Source organism: Pteropus medius, unplaced genomic scaffold, assembly GCF_902729225.1.
Source record: "Pteropus medius unplaced genomic scaffold, Ma_sr-lr_union100, whole genome shotgun sequence".
NCBI classification, from domain to species: Eukaryota; Metazoa; Chordata; class Mammalia; order Chiroptera; family Pteropodidae; genus Pteropus; species Pteropus medius.
This window is the reverse complement of record NW_024345479.1, coordinates 1,640,039-1,663,717: the sequence shown is the minus strand read 5'-3', so window position 1 is coordinate 1,663,717 and position 23,679 is coordinate 1,640,039. Positions and strand designations below refer to the sequence as shown.

Here is a 23,679-nt window from a genome sequence, read left to right as displayed (position 1 = left end):
TCCTGGAGGCCTCTGCTGTGCCTTGTGCGTTTAGTTACTTGGTGGTGTGGAGTGAGTCATGGAGACAAGCTTGGGGCCATAACTGAGGGCATTCAGGACAGCTCTGGGCAGTGGCATTTCTTTCTTTCTTTTTTTTTTTAGGCGAGGCAATCCTTGGTTGATCTCATAGACTGCAAGGACCTTGTCAGCTTACAATCCCTTATTTTTTATTTTTTATGCCTATGGCACCTGGTCTTCCTTGGTGGTCTCTCATCTAACTACTAACCAGGCCTGACCCTGCTTAGCTTCCAAGATCAGACCGGATTGGGCACGTTCAGGGTGGCATGGCCATAGACTGGGCAGTGGCATTTCAATGACATGTACCAGCCTTGCTGTAGTCCTTTTTGTAAATCTGTACAAATATTCTCCCTGTTGGACATTCAGCTTGGGGAGTGGGGCGTGGGCTGGGCACACCAATGCAGAGCCTTACAGGCAACCTTTTGTAATAACGATCCTCAACTGGGGGCGGAGAGGGAAGTACATGTCAGAATTTCTGGTGGGGCTGGCATGATGTTTTCATGTTTATCCCAAAGGAAAAATACATTGAAGAAAGCTGAGGATCACTGCTTTGTGACATTACCAAGGCAATCGTCATTTTTTGCAGTGTGGCCTTGTTACTCCAGAAAGATTTTTTGTTACAACTGTTACAGGCAAAATTTTTGTCTAAATTATCTCAGGAAAACTATTGTGTAACTTGCCCCTCAAATCGATTATCTGATTCTCTTGCATTCATTTTAATGAATGCCTTTTGGATATTTATTATGCTAGGGATGTTACAGAGTGGAGGGATCCAAGTTTATTTTGGCACTTAAAAGTTTCAATGACTAATTTTTAAAATTCCTTTTAGGCCTTAGGGTACTAAGGCCTAAATTAGCTTTGAATTGTTTTAGTGGAAGCCTGAGTCACATCATTTGTTCATTCAGTTCTGGTCCTGTGCTGGGTGCTAAGGATTCAGAGATGATAGAAATCGCCCCTGCTCTCAAGAGCTCACAATCGGCCAAATCATGAGAAAGGTGGGAAATAGGCAATTACAGCACGGAGTGAGGATATGGACGTGGGTGCTACGGAGTGGGCATTCTGGGGAGACTTCCCACAACAGAATAAGTAGACGTCTTCATGGCCAGGCCACATCTCTACCATGTCTCATGTAGGTTACTGCAAGAGGCTCCCTGCTTTCACCTCTGTCTTCCTCCAATCAAGTCTCCACACAGCGACCAGAGCGATTTTTCTAGATTCATGTCCCTCTCTGGTCCGAATCTCCCATAGCTTCCCACTGAATTTTAAATGAAGTCCAGCTTCCTCCATGGCCTCATTTGAACTTCCCTCCTCTTTGCTTACTCTGCTCCAGCCACACTGGCCATACTTCTATTTCTGGAATAAGTCAACCTTTTTTTTCTGCCAGCCCACGGGTCTTTATACTAGCTGTCTGCAATGTTTATCATGATTGGCTCCTCCTCATCCATCTGGGCCTCAGCTCAAATGTCATCCACTTTGAAAAGTCTCCATTGACTGCCTATCTAAAGGCACCACGTGCTCCCCCCGCCCCCGTATTAATCATGCTTTTTATCATTTGAATTTTATGATGTTTTGACATCTTGAAAAGCTTTCTTGCCCAGGGCTAGCCAATTCTTAGAGATAGCAAAAGACTGCTTGGAGCATCGGTCTTTTATATGCAACCCACCCAATCCTGAGTCTATAGCCCCAACCATCTCCTTATCTAATGCTCACATATCAAGCCAGTATTTCCTCTGCCCTAAATCATCTGAAGGCCAACTAGAGACCACCCCTGCAGCCCAAAGCACAAAGAAGTTATTCAAATTAGCCTATTCTAAGCTGTTTGCTCTGCTCTGTCTTGCCTTTTCCACAGAATCCTCAGTAAAGACTTTGGCTTTGGCTTCCCCTTGCCTCTTTCTGTCTTTCAACCAAAACTAGTGCTCCCCATGTGGCCTGCATGGTGCGACATGCCTCCTCCTCTCGGAAAATATAGGTGACAAAAACTTCTTTCAATGGCATTGGCCTTTCCACGTCATCATTCAGTTGTACCTCTAAATTAAATCCTGGGCATCATTTTAATACAGCTCCCAGATTACCACTCTGTTTACTGTCTTCAAGGCACTTAGCAACATCTCATGGCCCCTTGTTTGTTCACTTGCCTATGCCCTGTCTCCCTCCATTAGTACATAAACTCTGTGAAAGCAGGAGTGAAATTTCTCTGGATTCCCACAGATCCCACAGATCCTCAGTCCCTAAGATTGTAGTGGGCACTTAATTAATAATTTTTGGACCAAATCAATGAATAATAGACAATAGTATTGTCTTTGCTCTCACAGCCTATTTACATTTCTCTGCAAAGATTAGAAGAGAAATGAGACTGAGTTGGAATTATTCCACACAAAAAATATGAAAGCACCAGTTATAAATGTTCAGTTAATATGTGTGAGCTCTCTCTAAGTGGCATGATGATACATGTTTAAAAAAAGCAAATCAGAGATGTTTGCGGAGATCATTTAAGACAATTAAATATCAGTTTAACACTGTTTCCATCCTTATTGAAAATTGATAAAGATTGACTGGGACCTTAAGTGAATATAATCAGTCAGGAGGGTCTATGGGAGAAGCTAGGGCTTATTGGAGGAGTTCTCGCACTGGATGTCATCGCGAGACCCCTACAGGAAAAATTCTATGTTACAATTAAGCTCTATGATTGTAACTACTCTTCCCCTTAATTTCCTTTTTCCTTCTTTGTCTCGGTGGGCCAGGCAGTGTGTGCACTTGGCTTGCCATATCTGCATGCACTGGGTTGCAACCCTTTCTTTTTCCTAAATAAATCCTTTTTGGTGATGAAACATTTAGTCGATATTGTTTTTCAGTCGACAATATAAATCTACCATTTGGGCAGTTTTATTGCCTATACAGGTCTGTGTGACTATAACTTTAAGTCTAAGGAAGGACAGATACATTTCGTAAGATTTGGATTCCTCATGAAATGAGACCTCATCAGGGAAAACATCCATGTAAACACCTGCACGTTCTCATAGGTGCTGTGAGTAAACTCTCCAGTGAACCAGGAACAAAGTGGTGATGGCAGCAACAGAGGCAGAAGGAAGACAAACATTTCTTTAGGGAGCAGTGTCAACACTGGCTACAGTGTATGGACAGAAGCACTGGAAATGTCTCCTGAAAGTTGTCTTTTTTCTCCTACATCATTATCATTAAATTTCAAAAATGCTTTTGAAATTAAGTAGTAGTATTACTAAATAAGAGAGCCTTATTACTGAGAAAATTCTTGATTGTTGTTATTAAGTGAATGGGAAAAGTGGCACAGAACCTAAGTGGCATAAAATAAAAAAAAATACTTCCTATTTGTCGGGGAATGTCTTTTATGCTCTAATTTATGGAGAAAGCTACATTTTTGAGAACTCATGAATTTTCTCTAAGATTGTAATGTTTTTGTTTCACCTAATCTGATGGGAGACATAATTGGGCATTTTGACTCTAGTGGCCTCTGGCTAGGGTTGCATTAGAAAAAGATCATTAAAGTAATTCAGGGATAATTATGGTGCCCCTAAAGAATCCCATCATCTTTTCTGCTTAATATTTTCATATAGAGCCTGAAATCAAATTTTTATGGATGGATTACAATATAGATAATCCATTTATTGATGATTAAGGGTCAACTAAATCTCTAGGGGCAATATTTGCCCTGAGGAAATTATGTTTTCAGTTCATTTAATTTTTCCCCCTTTACTAAAGATAAATCCATTAGTCAGGAGAGTTATAAACATCAAATGTACTTTGTAACACAAGTGAATGGCTCCATTAATAGAACTTGAATTCTAAACCAGAACTTTTGCTTTAGCCTTCCTTATACTTGGAATATTTAAAAAATATATATGCAAAAAGAAAATAATATTTGAAAATTAATCATAAATATTGAGTATTAAAAAATAAGTTAGCATTTATCAAGAGCTTACTTGCTTACTCCATAAGTTCACTTTATAATAATTTATTTAATCTGTACAATAATCATTTGAGAGAAGTACTATTAATATCCCCATTTTCATATGAACTTGAAATGTATACATTTTTGCTATTATGAAAGAGAATAGGCTTGTTATTATGTCTAAGTATGGTGGATTGGGGATTTAAGAGAAAGTATTTTTATTCATCTTGAATTTGTCTCATTTTGAATTATTGAGAAACCCTTATGAAAATTTAGAGAGAAATCTGTTAATTTTAAAAAAGTTGTCATGTAATTAAAAGTTGTTAGGTGTTCATAGACATGGACATTTTAAATGTAAGACAATACCACCAGTGATAACTTGCTAAAGGAGGAAGGTTTATTGAATGCAAAGAATTGACATTTTCTACAGGGTAATCAAATGAGTCATTGTATTTGTATGTGAGATTCTTCCAGATAAACAGGGAGATACCACTATTGATTACCAGATAGAGATTATATTTCAGTAACAGAAAGACAATAGATATTTTTCTTGGACTTGCTCATTTTTCTGGAGAGAGATATATAATGCTTTCTCTTCTGGGAGAGTATTTGGCATACAGTAGCTCTTATGTCTCAAATTAATTGTTTTGAGCTTTCTCTTCCAGGGAGTGGAGCCTGGTGGTAAGTATTTTGCTGCGTTGGTCTACCTCCTCAAGAACTTTCTTAACCACTATGGCTTTGGCTGGATCTAAAAATTAAAATTTAAATGGAGATTTTAGAGAGTTGAAAAAAATGAGTAAGATCATAATAACTAAAACATGGAAGCAACCAAAGCACCACCCATCAATTAATGAATGGATAAAAAAAATGATATATATATATATATATATATATATATATATACAGTAGAATATTACTCAGCTTTAAAAAGGAAGGAAATTCTGACACATCCTACAATATGGAAGAATCTTGAGGATATTATATTAAGCGAAATGTCACTATAAGACAAGTTCTGTATGATTCCACTTCTTTGAGGTACCTAGAGTTGTGAAATTCATACAGAAATTAGAATGGTGATTTTCAGGGCTGGGAGGAGGAGGGAATGGGGGGGTTATTGTTTAATGGATATGGAGTTTCAGTTTTAGAAAATGAAAAGAGCTCTAGAGATGGATGGTGGTGATGGTTGCACAACAATGCGAACATACTTAATGCCATCAAATCATATGCTTAAAAATGATTGACACTAAATTTTATGTTCTGTATATTTTATCACAATAAAAAGTTTTTAAAAAGATGAACAAGAAATTATATAAATTAAAGGAATGAAAGGATCTTCATATAGGATGAACTATGCAAGAAGAACAAATACTTATTCGTTTTTGGTGAACTTTGATTTCTTGATTAGTTAAAAACATGGTGACATGTTACCTTGTTTTAAATTAGCACACATCACTAAAGTCAAACATTTAGCACACACTGATACCTACTACAAATCTTTACTATTTCTATACTTATATATATAATATTACATGTAATAAATATATATAATATAAATTACATGTTATATATGTATGTGTATGTGTGTGTGTGTATCTATCTATCTATTTATCTATCTTGGGAATATAAAAACAATGAGCTATGCATTAAAAATGAAGTAGTACCACACACAAACAACTTCACTTTAATTACCTTTGACTTGATTTCCCATGTTTCCAGATCCATAATCTTTAGATTTGTAACCTCCGGACTTGCAAGCCCTGTGAATACATATTGTTGAAACCATCACAAAAGAGAATGACTTAGGGAGAAACTCTTCAATTCTAGATTCACTATTATGTTTTCTTTAGCTGTTTGGATGAGAACATTTCAGTGGGTTACATCTGCCTCAAGAGGTGATTTTGAAATGTTCAGACCTATAGAGTTTGTTGCAATGTTGGTTTTGTAAGATGTTGTTAATTTGTATCTTGGCAGTAGAGTATCATGTTTAATATTTAGCATCTATGATAATAAATGAGATCATAACAGTTTATGTTCACGTTCCAGAGATCTAAGTTTCCTGCAGATTTTTAGTATATTACATCTTCTCTGTAAATTATTTTACCTACCCATCATCTCCACTGATGAGGAGGCAGTAGGTCTCGATTTCCTTTTCCAGGTGGACCTTGATGTCCAGGAGCTGCTCGTACTCCAGCTTCTGGCCCTCGGTCTCGGTTCTGACCTGGTGCAGCTGCTCCTCCAGGGCCCCGATCTGAGCTTGGATCTGGGCCAGCTGTGCACAGTAGTTGCCCTCAGTCTCCGACAAGGAGCACTCCAGGGATTGTTTCTGTAAAGAAATAATGAAGAACCTAAGATAGATACACAGATACACACACTTACTTTGACATGACTTTCTCCTCTTGTTAACTTTGCCTGTAATTGTTTTAGATTTCACACTGACACATAGTTATGAAGACTCTGTGACACTCTTAAAATGACAAGTCTTTCTCTTTGGTAAAATAAACCTAAAGACATAGATGTTGATCTTTCAGCTGTTCTGTACGCAACCTTATTCTTTCCTTATGTTTAATTTAATTACATAAAATAATATGGATATATTCTCAATATGGTTAAGGGCTTTAAAACCAACTGGCACGTATTCAAAATGATAACCTAAGAGATGGTGAGAAATCGTCCTTTCCTACCGTCGCTAAGAGAGACTGAAGTTCAATTTCCAGTGTTTGGAGATTGCGCTTCATCTCAGTCAGCTCGTTCCGGGCAGAGGTTGTGGCTCCCACATCCTCAGAGATCTGCTGCTGCAGAGAAGCACTCTGAAAGGTATAAGTGAGGGAGCAAATCTTAGTTGTGTGAACATCACGAAAATGCAGAAGGCTTGTTTTCTGGACAAGACGCACCTTCTCGTTGAACCAGGCCTCCGCATCCCGGCGGTTCTGCTCGGCGAGGTCCTCGTACTCAGCCCGCATGTTGTTCAGCAGAACCGTGAGGTCCACGCCAGGCGCCGCGTTCATCTCCACGTTCACGTTGCCTCCAGCGGCGCACTGAAGAACTTGCATTTCCTAGGTGTAGAAAAGCATTCAGCTCAGCTCTGCATGGATCTCATAGAAAGTCTAGAAGCTTAGCTTTGCAAGGGTAATAGTATTCATCTGGTTCCATCTCCCAGGCTGTACAACGAACCACCTCTGCGTTTCATATTTCCCTGTCCACCTCACATAGCTTTCAACGATGATCAACTCACTACCGCCCGAAGCAGCCTGTTTCATTTTTGGAATTTTAATTGCTCCAGAGGAGTTCCTTATGGTGAACCCAATTCCAGCTCCTCTGACTCCAATTCATTGGTTTTAGTTCTGCTGCACAGAAGAAGTCTTAATTCCTTTTCCAAATGAAAGTCCTTAAAATATTTAAAATAAATTACCCATCACCTCTTATTCTATTCATTTATAACTTAAATGTCTCCACCTTGGTGGACTTGTCATTATTCTACTTATTCAACCAGCTCTGGTGCGTTCTCCACTCAGCTGTATCCTGAACAGAGCATGAATTTGGTTGAAGGGGCTGAGTCTGAATAATTCCAAACAGCTGAAGTAATTTTAAATAAGTATGTTTGTGTATTTATATTTATCTATCATTATAAACATATTTATTTATAATTGGTAAAGGAAGAACATCATCTTCTAAAAAATCCTAGGTGTCTCTTAAGCTATTAAGCTTACACAGGACATTATATGTCATGCCCAACACATCTCTATGAGAATTCAGGTTCTGGCCTGTAATGGCTCGGTGAATTTGGGAACGGTGTTTAACTTCTTTATGTCTCAAGTTTATTATTCTAAAATCGAGGATAAAAGAAATATCCTTCTCTGGGTTATTGAAGGATGTGAAAGAACTACTAGTAATAAGACCAGCGATACTACCTGGCATATACATTAAATTCTAGCTTTTATGATCATTTTCAACATCCTAGAGGTAGGAAACAATGTTGTGGTCAAAGTTTACACATTATCCCATCTGAAGTGTGCTGTTCGGATGCAGTGAGTCAGATCTAAGACTGTGGATGGCAGACATCACTGCTAAGACTGTTATGTAGAAATCACATCAATCGCTTTAGGTCTCTGCTGCAGGAACCCTCCTCTCCACCCATGTCCCAGGCCCTGGATTGGTCCTAATGACAATAATGAGGCTTTCTTTCCTCTGGGCATCAAGTCCCTCAGGTGTTTCTAGCATTCTTTCATCACTGGTGGTCTCTATACCTTCTCTATCTCCAGGCGAGGTTCTTACTTCTGAATCTTTAGGGAAAACTTCCCCAGTTCAAGCAGAAAAAGAAAAAAAGTTGCACGTGGGTTTGTCTGTGAGTCATTAAAAAAAAATCAATTGCATTCAATTCGTGAAAAATTTGTTGAGTAACTACCAGGGGCTATAGCCACACTTGAACTGTATATCCATATAAACGTTATTCTTCAAGCAGTTATATTTAAAAAACAGACTCATGACTAAGCAGCATTCTTAGCTAGATCTTCTGCTTTAAGCACCTGACTTGACTGTAGAAGGCTTCTGGCTGTTTAAAAATATTAAATTCATTTTCAAAGAATAAAAATTTTTCTCAGCAAACCGTGGTTCTGAAAGTAATGTCAAAGATGTGTCTGCAGTAGTGGCTGTATAATCTGATTTTGAATCTAGCTGCCCACTGTGACCACTGTGGACATACACTATTTATTTGGAAGTATAAATTTTGATATAACAGTTTAATTTCAGTCTCATTATTTTTATAGTCATACTTATTAAGAATATGTATTAATATTAAGTATATATACTTAATGTGTATATGGAGTAAATGTTTAAGTGTTTTAAATCTGCCACTTTTATATAGAAATTTAGATCTAGTTTTCTTAAGCTGTCCTTAAGTATATGCATTTTACTTAACTAGATGTAATCTTTTAAATGTGCTATTTCGACTTAGCGATAATTACCCAGCCAAACACTGCTCTTGTAACCCTGATTGGCCTGGAAAATATGATTTTTTTCCCCCCATGGGAAACAGTGAGAGAGCAGGAGTGAACCTGTACAAATATTCCACTTCTAAAGAAAATGGATCATTAAGACCAATTTCTTACTGAAGAAGTCAAGCGCACTATCTCCCATCAGGTGTAGCATCTGCAGAGGGATGGTGAAATGTAGACATTCAGCTCTTACCTCTTTATGGTTCTTTTTGAGATAAGTCATCTCCTCACTCAGGGTTTCATACTGAATCTCGAGGTCTGTTCTGCACAGGGTGATTTCATCCAGAACTCTGCGTAACCCATTGACATCAGTCTCTACACTCTGGTGAAGAGCCAGCTCATTTTCATACCTTAAAGAGTGTTAGCGATTTGCAATTTGTTATATGGTTGTAGAAATAGTCACCAGTCAATAACCAAATGCTAGAGTTCTGGAATTTTGAAGTGGCAGATTTGGCCACAGGAGACATTTTCAAAATTTATTGTATGGTAATTATTATTTTCTTTGAGGTATTTCTTTAGCAGAAAAAGAACTAGGGCATCAAATGCTACTTTTATAGCTGTTCATACTTAATATCTTATAGCCAAAGTGTAAAAAAGTAATAACATTCTGTTTATCTTAAATCCAAGTGTTTTACAGTGTTAGAGTAAGAGCTGGTAATATTTAATGGAGGGACCAAAAAATAAATTCCATTTAATGCTTCTTATTAATCTCCATGAATTCTTTTACTCTGTGAGCCTACTTACTTGAGTCTGAAATCATCAGCTGTCAGCTTGGCATTATCGATCTGTAGAACAGTATTAGCATTGCTGGTGGTGGAAGCGATGATCTAGAAATGAGGAATTTGACTTTTTAAAGGCAATTTATCACAACCAATAAAAAAGCAAAGAGTGGGATTTTTTAGATTCGGAAATGGAAATAATCAAAATTAATATAGTTACTAGTCAGTGACATTTTAAATCACAGGGTTAACCAAATGAATCTACTTAGTGTTTATTTCCAATGCTAAACTGAAATTTCCTTCAAGAAATTACAAATGGAGATGATAAATGTTTTGAGTATTCAGTGAATAAGGGAAAAGAACATTTAGAAATGAAAGCGCAAAAAACTGATCGCGAAGTAAAATTTCTTACCTGATTTTTGAGGTCATCGATTATTGGGAAATATCTGCTATAGTCATGATCAAGACCACGGCAAGAACCAGGCCCAAATTTCTCATACCAGCCCTTGATCTTCTGTTCCAGGTCTGCATTTGCCTCTTCCAGAGCTCGCACGTTGTCCAGGTAGGACGCCAGGCGGTCGTTGAGGTTCTGCATGGTCACCTTCTCATTGCCAGAAAGGAGGCCCCCCTCATTCACGGTAAAGCCAGCACAGGAATTGCTTCCGCCTGCATTTCCTCCCGATGCACTGCCCCCGAAGGCACATGAGAAGCCACTTCCAATTCCAGAAATGCTGCAAGCATTTCCAGCCGCAAAGCTGGCTCCCCCACCTGAGAGCCTGAGCGATCCTGTGGTGGGACGGGGACAGGCCCTCCTGGATCCACTGGAAAGTCGAAGAGACATGGTATCAGGGTAAGCGTGTCACAGAGCTGTACTGTGAAAGCCAGAATGGAATATCTTCTCATCTCAACCGTTTGGTTTGCCCTTTTATAGACAATCCTCAAGTGTATTCTGGATGAAATTCTGCCTACACAGAGTAAAACGTGGCTTGCCGGCCTCAGCAAGTTAGCGTAATTGGATGATTTTTCCTAATTAGTAACTAACTTTGCTGGGCTCATTTCTGTAGGAGGGCAGTTGCCCTCAGGTTGGTGGTTATCTGAGAAATGGGTCTGGGTGGAGCAATTTCAGGTTCCTTATTACATTTGAAAATTGTGAGTGAGTCATTCTTTACTTCCCTCCTTAGAAGATAAAACTCATCAGTCCACCACGCCATAAAAATCTGGCGTCATGGTTTTGGGCTATTATGCCAAAGTAGATTTTGGTGCTTTTGAGACTTTTTCTGCTAGTGAACAGAACTGGAATCATTATTTCCCCAACCTCATCCTTTAATCACCAGTCCGCACCCTCTTTTCCCATCCCCACCCCCTTGCCACTGTTTCTGGTGGGAAGTAACTTCTGGTTTGGCTGACATGTATCATGTTTTGTTGACACTTACTTATGTCTAGGGGTAGCTGCCTTCTCTTATTTTGGTAATTAGGAACACACCTCTAATTGCTGTTATGGGTTGTGGGAGTTTAGAAGGACATTAACTTATTTCCTGACTTAGCAAAATTTGAAGCAAACCCAGAAGAAAACATTGCATCTGTTTTTATTTCATTGTGGTTTAGCTTCGGTGAGAGTCATCAGTAAGTAATTATTTACTTGGCTATGGATTCCCATTTATTGAAAACCCTAAACATTGTGGAAAAATTTTAAAAATCTGGAAGTAGGCTGATGGACAAAATTTCAACAAATATTTGTTATGTGAGGCTGTCGTGAACATATGAATTCATTCATTCATTTATTTAACGAATATTTATAAAACACCTACTATGTGCTAGTCACTGTTTTGGGCACTTGGAATAAGTAGAATTATGCATTATTTCTCCTTTTGCGTCTGGCTTATTTCACTTAGCATAATGTCTTCAAGGTTCATCCGTGTTGTAGCATGTGTCAGAATTTCCTTTTTTTAAAAGGCAGAATAATGTTCCATTGCATGTATTTACCGTATTTTGTTTATCCACTCATGAATAGGTGGACACTTGGGTTGCAGCCACCCTTTGGCTATTGTGAAAAATGCTGATATGATCATGGCAACCACCATTCTACTCTTTGCATGCAAACATTCTTGATGTAAACAAACAAGAAATAGCTAAGAGTATAAAATAAAATGTTAAAGTTTTCTTCATCTTCTCCTCTTCTATCCTCCTTACTCTGTCAGATAACTATAATTTACCCTTCTAGACATTTGGACTCTTCCAGATGATTTTCTATGCATTTGCACACATACATAGCATGTAAACACACGTAGACCATATGTGAATCATCTGTGTTATATGTGTTGTTCTGTAACTTACTTTGTTCACCTTACATAATATGCCTTAGGGCGTGAATAGATGCCTAATGTGGCAGAAACTGTTGGTTTTTAACTGGGCAATAGCTGCCCATAATAAAGACTGCTTTCTCTAGCATTCTTTGCCGCTCACCGTGGTCAGGTGATTAAGCTAGTCAATGTGATGTAAACAGAAGTATCTGTGGCGTGTTCTAGAAACTTTATCTAAGAGGAAGCTGACACAAGTCTTCATCCCTTCTCCTCCCTTTCCTCCGCTCTGCTGAAAGGAGTGTGATGGCTGGATGTGATGGTTGGAGCTTCATCTTGGACCATGAGCCAGGGCCATATTGTGGGTATAGCAGAGTGAAAGCTGAAAGGAACCTGGGTCTCTGAAAATGCTCTGGTGCAAAGCTACCATCCCAGCCTTGAGTAGCCTACCTCTGGATTTCTGTGTGTGAAAGAAATAAACTTCTATCCATGTAAAGTCCTGTTATTTTGTTACTGTTACTCAAGGCTGAACCTAACATTAAGTAATATTAAGGGACTGTCAATTATTTCCAACTTTTTGCTCTTATTAATAATGCTGGATACATTCACATTTTTTCTTCAGGATAGATTTCTTAATTTTTCTGTCCATTCCTTTTAGTCAGATTTATTGAGGTTTAATATACATATACTAAAATTCATCTTAAACATATAGTTCTTTGAGTTTTGAAAAACACATTGTCATTAACCTTCAGTACAATCAAGATATAGAACAGTTCTGTTACCCTCACCCCCCAAATTCCCTTGTACCCCTTTTGTAGCTTCTCCTCACAGCCCCAGCTTCAGCTCCAGGCTCCAGGAAAGCACTGATCACTTTCTACGTCTATAATTTTGCCTATTCCAGAATGTCTTAAAAATGGAATCATACAATATGTAGCACTGAGAAAGATTACATGCAAAGAACCTGAGAAAAAGAAGAGAAGAAAACCTAATTTTAGCCTTTTTATTTTTAAGAACAGAAAGGAATGATTTCCTTGGGTTATTCAGCCAATGAGAATTTGCAAAGGCAGGCTTTAAAAAAAATAACCCTCTTTCCTTTCATTATGGTGCTTTAGAAGCTACTCATTGCTCCATAGTAATATTGCTTATTTTAGAGGATTTTTCTTCAACTGAGTGGACTGTCAGTGAAACGACATTGCCAAGTTGATCTAGCTCCTCGACCACTGTTTTGACAACAGTTTCTTCTTCTGAATCTAAAATAAAATGAATGAAAGTTTAGTACTCATTCTTAACAGGTTGAAAGGTCTTTAGTCATGATGGGTAAATTCTTCGAAAATGGTATTTGCAAGTTTGCAGTAAAAGGAGATATAATACTGTATTTGAAGTCTGCTTAGCAAGGCTGGATATTTTTCTTGTGTTTGCCACTATTTTTAGAGCAATGGGTATTTGAAAGCATAAATGAAACATGGATTAAAACATGTATCAGGCAAGTAGAGGCCCGAAGCAAGTAAAGTCTTTTTTTAAACACTAACTTGCCCTATTTTTGTGATTTAAAATAAAGTTGCTCTTCTATCAAAGCATTGACACTGTGAAAATAATAGGTTCTAAGTAAGAAAGATATTGGGGGATTGGTTCCCCATTTCAGTAATTTCATAACCTGACTATATCTGTTTTACGGGAATATGGGATACAAATACTAAGAGCTGTCATAATGACTTGCCCTTATCCTTTCCTTCACTAGAACTAAACTTAGAAACAGTCTTATTTAGTTTACAAATAAATGGCTTATTTACTACAACTGCTGGAGTTTAAGAGAGTTACACCAAGTAAAAAACCGTTCTATACCTTTGACTTGATTTTCAGAATTTACGGGCCCATACCCTTTTGATTTGCAACACGTGGACTTGCTTTTTCTGTGAAGAGAAAATTATTGCATTTTTCTTTCATTAGGGAGCTCATAAATAACTATAAGTTGGGGATAAAAATTTTGGAGTACTAGTTCCAATAAGATTTAAATTCTTCTCATGTTTAAGAGATAGTAAGCTTTCCATGACTTCGATATATTGAAAGAAGAGATTAAATGGATGTTTATGATCAGAAATTCCCTTGTGACCAGATTATCACTTTCCTCTAGCAATATGGGACTTCAAGTGCTCACTCTGACTCTTCAGTCAATCGCCTGCCCTGTGAACATGTTTGGCATGCCTGCTGTGCAGAAGGTGCTAGGCTAGGTGCTGTAGAAAATGTAGGGCCAAGATACAAGCAGTTTACACTGTTGGAAATAAAATGAAGTATATATAAGTAAAAAGTTGTCTATAACATGACATGAAAGGGGCTGAAAGAAAAGTGAACAATGAATGATGTAATAGGCACCTTGTTCAAAAGAAGAAGCCATTACTGTTAGGTTCTTATGAGAACATGCTGTAGAGGGCTGACACTGGCCTTGGAAGATGCCTAAGATGTTACTGACTCATGATGTGATCGTGGGTAAGTATTTAGTAATAGCCACTGACTATTGAGTACCTTTTGTGTGCAAGCCACTGTCATAAGCACTTTACCTACGTAGTGAGGTACTCTTGTTTAAAGTAGTCAGGAGTACGATTTTCCTGTTATCACAGTTTTTCCAATAAAGGAAGTGAGGTTTAAAGGGCTTAAGCAATGCACTCAGATTCACCTAATTGTCTCATTCGCATCCAGGTTTACAATATTAGGGATGTTGACTCTTGGCTACCAGTAGGTACCTTCTCCAATGAAATCTTCCTGTATCTTCATTGCTCATCTTTCAAATGAAAATGTAATAACCCACTTAATACAGGGTGCATGTATGGTAACTACTGAAGCAATAATAAAAAAAGAGTATGTTATAAGAAATGTACTTCCACACTAAATCACTGAAAGCAACTTTCCCCCTGGACTGAAATATAGGAATTGTTCAATATTCTATTTAAATGTTCTCTGTACGATTATAGATACCAATACTTTACATACTTAGAAATTTGATTTTGCTACCTGTTTTCACTTCACTTGTATAGGGATGATCTTTAGAGCAGGATCTAGGATATAATATTGGTATATATATGTATGCTGAGAAAACCTACTTGATGTGAGGTTAATATTTTAATCATAAGATTAATTTTCACTAGTTAATAATTACCTTTCTTTTCCATCTATTAATGTGCAGTAAGTTTCAATTTCTTTTTCTAAAAATATTTTGATATCTAGAAGCTGTTCATACTCCAGCTTCTGGCCTTCTGTTTCCGTCCGGATCTGTTGGAGCTGTTCCTGCCTCGCCCCGATTTGCTCCTGGATTTGCTGGAGCTGAAGGTGGTAATAGCCTTCAGTCTCGGCCAAGGAGCATTCATAGGAACGTTTCTGAAAGAAGAACAAAGCAAGGCTTGCCTGCGGAACCGATAAATGACACGATCACATTTTCAACATTCTCACGTTGGGAAGAAATATTTGTACAAGGTCTGAATCTTTTTAGTTAAAATCTGCATCAACAAGATTAAAAAATTTTTTTCTTTCATTGTAAAAAGTTTCTTTTTAAAAAAGTTTTGGGATTGGTGAGTCAGAAGTAATGTTTATGGACAGAATTCTTGATCATAGATATATTCGTGTATATATTTAATATGTCATATTTTTAGTTAAGTATACTTAGTTATATATTGTTGTAGAGTATATGTATTTACACGCGCACATACTAAAATCAATGGTGATTCCTACGAACCGTGGCCACGAGGGACTGAAGTTCTATTTCCAGGGTTTGCAGATTGCGCTTCAGTTCCGTCAGCTCATTTCTGGCTACTGTCGCAGCGCCTGCATCATCAGAAATCTGCTGCTGCAGCGAAGAGCTCTGAAGCACAGTTTTCAGAAGGGTTAGTGAGCAGCCTGGTGGTCTACTGAACATATAAGCCACTTGGTATATGATTTGTACCTTCTCATGAAACCAGGCCTCAGCATCTCTGCGGTTCTGCTCGGCCAAGTCCTCGTACTCGGCCCTCATATTGTTCAACAGAACAGTTAGATCCACTCCCGGGGCTGCATTCATCTCCACATTCACGTTCCCCCCTGCCGTACTCTGCAGGACCTCCATTTCCTGGAAAAGGGATCATCAGTATTAATATTCAAGGTAAATTTTGACTGAGAGTCACACTCTGCTATGAAATGAATAGCGGACTCAAGGAGGGAAATCCCATACTATACGAAGTCACCCTGCAGGGTCCTTACTTCCTTGTGATTTTTTTTGAGGTACGTCAATTCTTCACTCAGTGTTTCACACTGTATCCCCAGGTCGGTTGTACAAAGGGTCAGCTCATCCATCACTCTATGCAGACCGTTGATGTCTGCCTCAACGCTCTGGTGTAGAGCAAGCTCATTTTCATACCTGAAAGGTTATTAAAGAGCTTGAGAATTCTAATTAGAGGCAGGTGCAAAGGGCAGCTTTTCCAGACATTTCATATAATGAAAGATATGGTGTCTGTACACACTTCTGAAGCTCATTGCGATGGCTATGTGATGAAACGCTCTGGAACACCTACTGATTTATGAATATTATTTTAGAGAAGTTGTTTCTTCAGAGTTGATTTTTGTCATCCAATGTGTTTAATTTAACAGTTGAATAAATATATTGTTTAAAATTTATGATAGCTCTTTTTATAGACATTTAATTTAATTTCTTCAGTGATATAGTCTGACTTTATAAAAACATGTTAGTTTTTAAAGCAAAAGATATGTTCTTTACTCTACTAATTTTTATCTTTCTTATAATTAATTACTTTGTTTTTACCTACTTCAGCCTGAAGTCATCAGCGGTCAGTCTGGCATTGTCATTTTGTAGAACAATGCTGGCATAACAGGTGGTCACAGAAATAATCTAAATAGGGTAGATTGTGCAAAATGTCAAATTCCAAGTCAAGGGAGACTCCAAATTTAAGTGTGATTCTTCTTAACCCATCAAGCATCTATTTTGGTATTATTTTTTCTACATTAATCTGGTTTTTCTTCAGATAGTAAATGTCCAGAGGTTAAGAGACCAAGTGTAAGTTTTTACAATAATGGATACTTTTATTACTCGTGATTAAAAAGTATGAGCTATGTATAAGATCAACAAAATTATTATATCTATTTTAAAAATTTGTTTCATTAATTAATTCTATAAATTTTTATTGCCGGGCACTGCCCTAAGCACTAGGAATATAGAGTGAGCAAATTCTACAACACATACATTTGCTAAGCGCTTTTAATATTTTCTTTTTTAGATTATGTACACCCAAAGTTTGTAATTAAAGTAAGCAAATTCATATTTCTTACCTGCCTTTTAAGATCTTCAATGACTGGTAAATATATACTATAGTCATGATCGAGTCCCCGGCAAGAACCAGGCCCATATTTCTCATACCAATCCTTGATTTTCTGCTCGAGGTCTGAATTTGCTTCTTCCAGAGCACACACATGGTCCAAGTAGGATGCTAGGCGGTCATTGAGATTCTGCATGGTCACCTTTTCATTTCCAGAGAGGAGGCCACGTTCATTTCCAAGAAAACCAGCACAGTTGCCATTTCCCAACCCTCCACCACCATTATAGAAACCTCCTCCAGAAGAAACGCTCCCAAGAGTACAAGAGAAGCTGCTTCCTGCTCCCGACCCACCGCGCACATTCCCAGCCCCGAAGCCTGTTCCTCCACCAGACAGTCGACCAGAGCCAGCTTGTGAGCAGACCCGTCTGGATCCACTAGAAAGTCTAAAGGGCATGGTGACAGCACAGTTGGGCGACCCTTTCTCAAAGAGGAGCAAAGCAGAAGTACACCATCCATAGGCGTTAGTTCCATTGGCCTTTTATAGGAGTCAGTAGGTCATTTCAGTCTTAACTATAACGATTTATAGTAGAATATTACTCAACCTTAATTGTTGTTTTTCATAACTGGATGATTTTCAATACTGTTCAGTCTGTAGGTGGAAAGGTGCCCAAGGGTATCTTTGGATATGAAAATGTGCCAGACAGAGTAACACTGAATCATAGTTTCAAAGGCTGAAATTAAATGTGAGTAAATGTATGTCTTTTTGACCTCTAGAATATATTCCAGTTTTTTTTTCCACACCATATAACGAAGAGTTAATAAATCAAATGAGAAACGTCCATTGCTATTGTCTTGCAAATGCTTATAGAGTATCTCTATTATTCATGCTTTATTGAGTATCTTCTATCTTATTAAAATCAGATACTCTCGATATATAGTGATATTTTGGTGGTGAGAGTTCTTTAATTAATTTTTTAAAATTGGAAACAAATAATGGAAATCCTACAGTACTTTGCTTATCAATTTAACTAAAATTAATGACTATGTGGCCTTGACAGAAAATTATTTGAATTGAGATCTCTTGGTTTAGTCCAGGAGTAGAATGTCCATTCAACTAATTTCTGAGTCTCCAAATTATTCATTTCTCTACCTCAAAAATATTGTTTATTGCCTTCTAGTTTAAAAATTATGTGTTTAGAGCATTATGAATTATTTTGAGAAGTGAGCTTCATATTGATGAGTGGGGAGCAAAATATATAGAGAAGGGTGTTTTCATTATTACTTAAAAAGCCAAAATTTGCAGCGGTAGATAGAAGATTAGTTGCCATAAGTAAGCAGACTTTTTATTCTCTTGCCTTGCTGCCCATGGGAAGTTAACTTATCTGGTTGTGCTTCCTTTCCTTACTGGGCAAATGAAAATAATAACACTGAACAGTCTCAACTGAATGTTGAGCAGTTCCAATAATTAATGACTATGTAAAACAGCCTGGAGGGCACAAACATTTAATAAATGTTAATTACGTAAATTATTATAATAAAGTGGCCATGTCAGATAGGGTCAGGTCTCTGTCACTTATAATGGTACAAATTGATTGGTTTACTGATTATGGGTTTGGATAGTTTTGAAACAGTAATTTTTTTCTGCTTGAGATTTTTCAATGTCATGGATATTAAATGCTTTGAAAAATATTCAACATTATTGTCCTTAAAATGTATGGAATATTTGGTGGACCAGAATGCATGGATTTTTTTTTTTTACCAAAATTACTTTAAGATAATCACTATAAACTATAATCCAGACCATTGGCATATGTTTAGAACAATGTTAGATAAGTTAAGAGATGCAGCTCATATTCAGAGATTTGTTGCTGATTTTATTGTGACCTGGCCAAAATTTTAATATTTTTTTCATGTTTCTCATGAATATAGCAAGAAAGAGTATGTTGTCAGTGTAATAGTTTATAAGTCTTGAGTTTCTTGGATAAGAGATATTATGAGGTATTATTAACATAATCTACTGATCTCTAGATAGTTTATAAATACTAATTAACATAATCTTTTGTGACATAAGTTAAACATATTATTAGAAGCATTTTAGAGATGAGTTGGCTTTGAAGCTAAGTGGCAATACAGATCACAAAGCATTTTTATATCAAAGTAGAACTGCAACGTATAATGCTTAACTCCTTAAAATATTGTCATTTATTCACTCATATGGGTAAATCTCTTGAATTTTCTTAACCATAGATTTCCTCTAAGCTAATAGTTACTACAAAAGTTTAGGTATGCTTTAGTCCTTTCTGGAAGTGGGGAATAGACTTAAATTCTCTAGGCCGTTTCCATCTGTATATTTCTTCCTTAGGAGTGATTATTTTATTCATTGTAAGAAACAGGTATTCAGCCATGTAACTACCATTTCTTTAGAATCTATTAGGTATTTGAACATTCATTATACAATGTGCATATTGTAGGTACTCAAAAATAATCGAATTGGACTAAACTTTAAGTTATGCAGTGTTAATGTCTGCTTCTCTCAGGATGAAGTTTTTCATTATATTATCTTATTCTAATGATTGTACACTAGTTTTCTCCTGATAAATTTAGTTTTTAGTTTCAAACATGCTTCACAATCTTTTGCCATTGTTTATAATTCATGTTCTACATTTCTATTAGATGGGTTTAGATGTGTATTTTTCTTGAACATGAGTGAGGTTTGTTTTGTCACTAAATTCTTAGTTTTTTTTTTTTTTCTTCTGAGACACAGATTCTGGTGCAATTCCTTCCATAAAATGCCTTCCCTGGTTTGTTCGGGGAGACTCTGGTGACTTTGCTTAACCTTAGACTGATGGGAGTTAGAATACACTTAGTTGTTTTTATCCCCTTTTCTCTCGAGAAGGAAGGTGGAATCATGAGATTTTCACTAACATGGTATTATGTTGTGGTTAAGCACACAGACTCTGAGCAGTCTGCCTGGATTAGCAATCTAACAACTCCAGTTATTAGCTGTGTGACCTTGGGCAAATTACTCAACCATTCTCTGCCTCAGTTTCCTTACCTGTAAAAAGAGGATGATGATAGTACCTGCCTCTTAGGGTTCTTGTGAGGATTAAATGATGCTTAGAATAGAGGCTAACGCATAGTTAGTGTTGGATATGGTGATTATAATTGATTCTTTCCTGGAAGCTATGTTAAAAAAGCCTAAGTGTATATTTTTTTGGTTTTCTTGCTTGTTACTTTTGGTGTCAAATCTAAGAAATCATTGCTAAAATCAAAGTCATGAAGCTTTCCTCTATGTTTTCTTTGGGAAGTTTTACAGTTTCAGATCTTACGTTTAGGTTTTTAATTCATTTTGAGTTGATTTTTGTGTATAGTGTATGGTAGGGGTACGAGTTCATTCTTTTTACATGTGGATATCCAGTTTCCTAACACCTCGCTAAAGAGAGTATCCTTTCCCCATTATGTATTCTTGGGCCCCTTTTTGAAGATCAATTGATCATATATGTATGGGTTTATTTCTGGGCTCTCTATTCTGTTCCATTGGTCTATGTCTGTCTTTATGCCAGCATCACACTGTTTTTTTCCCCTATTTTTTTTTTTTATTGTGGTAAAATACACAGAACATAAAATTCTCAACATAACCATTTTAAGTGTACAGTTTGGAGGTATTAAGTACATTCATAATGTTGTGAAACCACCATCTACCTCCATAACTCTTTTCATCTGTAAAACTGAAATTCTTTACTCATTAAACAATAACTCCCCATTCCCTCCTCCCCCCGCCCCTGGCAGCTACCATTCTACTTTCTCTTTTTTGAGGAACTGCCATACTGTTTTCTGCAGGGGCTATACTATTTTACCTTCCTAATAACAGTGCACGAGGGTTCTAATTTCTCTACATCTTCGCCAACACTTTTATTTTCTATTATTTTCATAGTAGCCATCCTAATGGGTGTAAGATGGTAGCTCATTGTGGTTTTGGTTTGCATTTCCCTAATGATAATGATGTTGAGCATCTTTTCATGTGCTTATAGGACATTTGTATATCTTCCATACTGTGTCAATTACAATAGCTTGAAAAAAGGAAATATGATTTGTTTTTTCTCAAGATTGTTTGGCTATTTAGGGCCTTTTGTTTTTCCATATGAATGCTAGGATCTTTTTTTTGTATTTCCTAATGCCATGGGGATTTTGATAAAGATTGCATTGAATCTATAGATCTCTTTGGTAGTATGAATATTTTAATATTAATTCTTCCAATTCATGAACCTGAGATGTTTTTCCATCTGTTTATTTCTGTCTGTTTTAATTTCTTTCATCAATGTTTTATAGTTTTCAATGTAAAAGCATCTCACCTCCTTGTTAAAATTTATTCTTAAGTATTTTATTTTAGTTTTTTTGATACTATTGTAAATGGAATTGCTTTCTTAATTTCCTTTTCGGATAATTTGTTATAAGTGTATAGAAAAGCAACTGATTTTTTTAATGTTGATTTTGTATCCTGCAACTTTACCAAATTCATTTATTAGCTTGAACAGATTTTTAGTGAAGTTTTTAGGGATTTCTATATATGTCATCTGCAAAGAGAGATAATTTTACTTCTTCATTTCTAATTTAGGTGCCTTTTAATTTTTATATATTTATATTTACTATTTATTTATTTATTTAGCCTAATTACTCTCGCCAGGACTTCCAGTACTATATTGAATAAAAGAAGCAAGAAGAGATATACTTGTCTTATTCCTGATATAGAAGAAAAGCTTTTAGTTTTTACCATTGTGATATTAGCTATGAGATTGTAACATTTGGCCTTTATTCTGTTGAGATACATTTCTTTTATACCTAATTTGTTGAGCATTTTTATCATGAAAAGGTGTTGAATTTTGTGAACACCTTTTTCTGTATCTGTTGAGATGATCATATTATTTTTGTCTATTCTTCTATTAATATGGTATATCACATTTATTGATTTGTGTATGTTGAACCATTCTCGCATCCCAGAGATTAATATGTTATTGAATTTGGTTTGCTAGGATTTTGTTGTAGATTTTTACACCTATGTTCATCAGAGCTATTTGCCTACGATTTCCTTTTCTTGTAGTGTCTTTGTTTGGCTTTGATATAGAGTACAATAAGTTTGGAAGTGTTTCCTCCTCTTCGATTTTTTGGAAGAGTTAGAGAAGAATTGGAATTAATTTTTCTTTGAGTGATAGAATTCACCAGGAAAACCACCTGGTCCTGGGCTTCTTTTTGCTAAGAGATTTTTGATTACTGATTTAATCTTATTTGCTGTTGTTCTGTTCAGATTTTCTTTTTCTTCATGATTTAGTCTTAGTAGGTTGCATGTTTCCAGGAATTTATTTCTTCTAGATTATGAAATTTGTTGGCTTATAAATGTTCTAGCATTCTCTTATGATCCTTTGTATTTCTGGCATCAGTTGCAATTTCTCCTCTTTCATTTTTAATTTTTTAAATTTGGGTTCTCTTTCTCTTTTCCTTGTAGTCTAGCTAAAGATTTGTCAATTTTATCTTTTCAAAAAACCAAGTATTAGTTTTGTTGCTTTTTTCTTGTTTTTCTAGTCTCTATTTTATTTATTTCTGCTCTAATCTTAATTATTTCCTTCCTTCTGCTAACCTTGGGCTTAATTTGTTCTTTTCTAGAGCCTTGATATATAAAGTTAGATGGTTTATTTGCAATCTTTTTTCTTTCTTAATGTAGGCAGTTATTACTATAAAGCTTTTTCTTAGTACTGCTTTTGCTGCATCCCATAAGTTTTGGTATATTGTATTTTCATTTTCATTTGACTCAAGATATTTTTCGATTGCCCTTTTGACTTCTTTGATCCATTTGTTTATTTGGAAGTATGTTATATAATTTCTACATATTTTTTAATTTTCCAATTTTCATCCCGTTATTGATTTCTGGTTTCATACTATTGTGGTTGAAAAAGATACTTGATATGATATCAGTCTTCTTAAATTTGTTAAGACTTATTTTGTGGTCTAACATTATGGAATTCCCCACTAGCCCTATCCAGTCCCCCCATCTCTCTTTTTTCCCTTCTACCCTTAATAGCACCATTTCTAGTTTTTTCTTTATTTTTAGGGTTTCTGATTCTTCAACTCCTTATTTTATTCTAAGAGCATGTTGCACTCAGGGATTAGATTTTTGTTATCTGTTTTATTTTCATTACCAGCACTTAGTGCATATTTAATAAATATTTATGGAAGGAAGAAAAAAATTTTAATTTTACAGAAAAAGACTCCAACCTGTTTGTCTGTTAAACTTACTCCTAACTTGTGAAGACCAATGAATTAAATAGAAGAAATTAAAAACAAAACTCAGCTCCCATTGGGGGTTACATTTAAAATACAAAGATTGACCAGAACCAGTTAAGA

General features: G+C 36.4%; 2 protein-coding genes and 1 pseudogene across 3 annotated transcripts; all 3 read right to left on the bottom strand.

The window, feature by feature from the left end:
- Positions 1-216: 216 nt before the first annotated feature.
- On the bottom strand, positions 217-335 carry LOC120611359 (uncharacterized; annotated as a pseudogene).
- A 4,022-nt stretch (positions 336-4,357) lies between these two features.
- On the bottom strand, positions 4,358-10,592 carry KRT25 (keratin 25). The gene is made up of 8 exons (XM_039873819.1): positions 10,105-10,592; positions 9,718-9,800; positions 9,167-9,323; positions 6,874-7,035; positions 6,664-6,789; positions 6,088-6,305; positions 5,672-5,739; positions 4,358-4,730 (listed from the first exon to the last, which is right to left on the bottom strand). Exons 1-8 carry the CDS (start codon positions 10,531-10,533, stop codon positions 4,621-4,623), a joined length of 1,353 nt encoding a protein of 450 aa, XP_039729753.1. The 5' UTR covers positions 10,534-10,592; the 3' UTR covers positions 4,358-4,620.
- Positions 10,593-13,108: 2,516 nt separating this feature from the next.
- On the bottom strand, positions 13,109-17,737 carry KRT26 (keratin 26). Of its 2 annotated transcripts, none has more exons than XM_039873816.1 (8): positions 17,297-17,737; positions 16,777-16,859; positions 16,214-16,370; positions 15,921-16,082; positions 15,714-15,839; positions 15,141-15,358; positions 13,832-13,899; positions 13,109-13,239 (listed from the first exon to the last, which is right to left on the bottom strand). In XM_039873816.1, exons 1-8 carry the CDS (start codon positions 17,735-17,737, stop codon positions 13,109-13,111), a joined length of 1,386 nt encoding a protein of 461 aa, XP_039729750.1. The 2 variants fall into 2 exon arrangements, with proteins under 2 accessions (XP_039729750.1, XP_039729751.1); XM_039873817.1 differs by having other exon boundaries at positions 13,832-13,893.
- Between the last annotated feature and the right edge of the window lie 5,942 nt (positions 17,738-23,679).

Coding starts and splice junctions, on each gene's coding strand:
- KRT25 (XM_039873819.1), bottom strand. CDS start 10,533: ATGTCTCTTCGACTTTCCAGTGGATCCAGGAGGGCCTGTCCCCGTCCC. Junction 6,790..6,873: donor AGGCCTGGTTCAACGAGAAG/GTGCGTCTTGTC, acceptor TATACCTTTCAG/AGTGCTTCTCTGCAGCAGCA. Junction 5,740..6,087: donor CTCATCAGTGGAGATGATGG/GTAGGTAAAATA, acceptor ATGTATTCACAG/GGCTTGCAAGTCCGGAGGTT.
- KRT26 (XM_039873816.1), bottom strand. CDS start 17,737: ATGCCCTTTAGACTTTCTAGTGGATCCAGACGGGTCTGCTCACAAGCT. Junction 16,371..16,776: donor GCTGATGACTTCAGGCTGAA/GTAGGTAAAAAC, acceptor ATAACCTTTCAG/GTATGAAAATGAGCTTGCTC. Junction 15,359..15,713: donor TTCAGTCCCTCGTGGCCACG/GTTCGTAGGAAT, acceptor TTCTTCTTTCAG/AAACGTTCCTATGAATGCTC.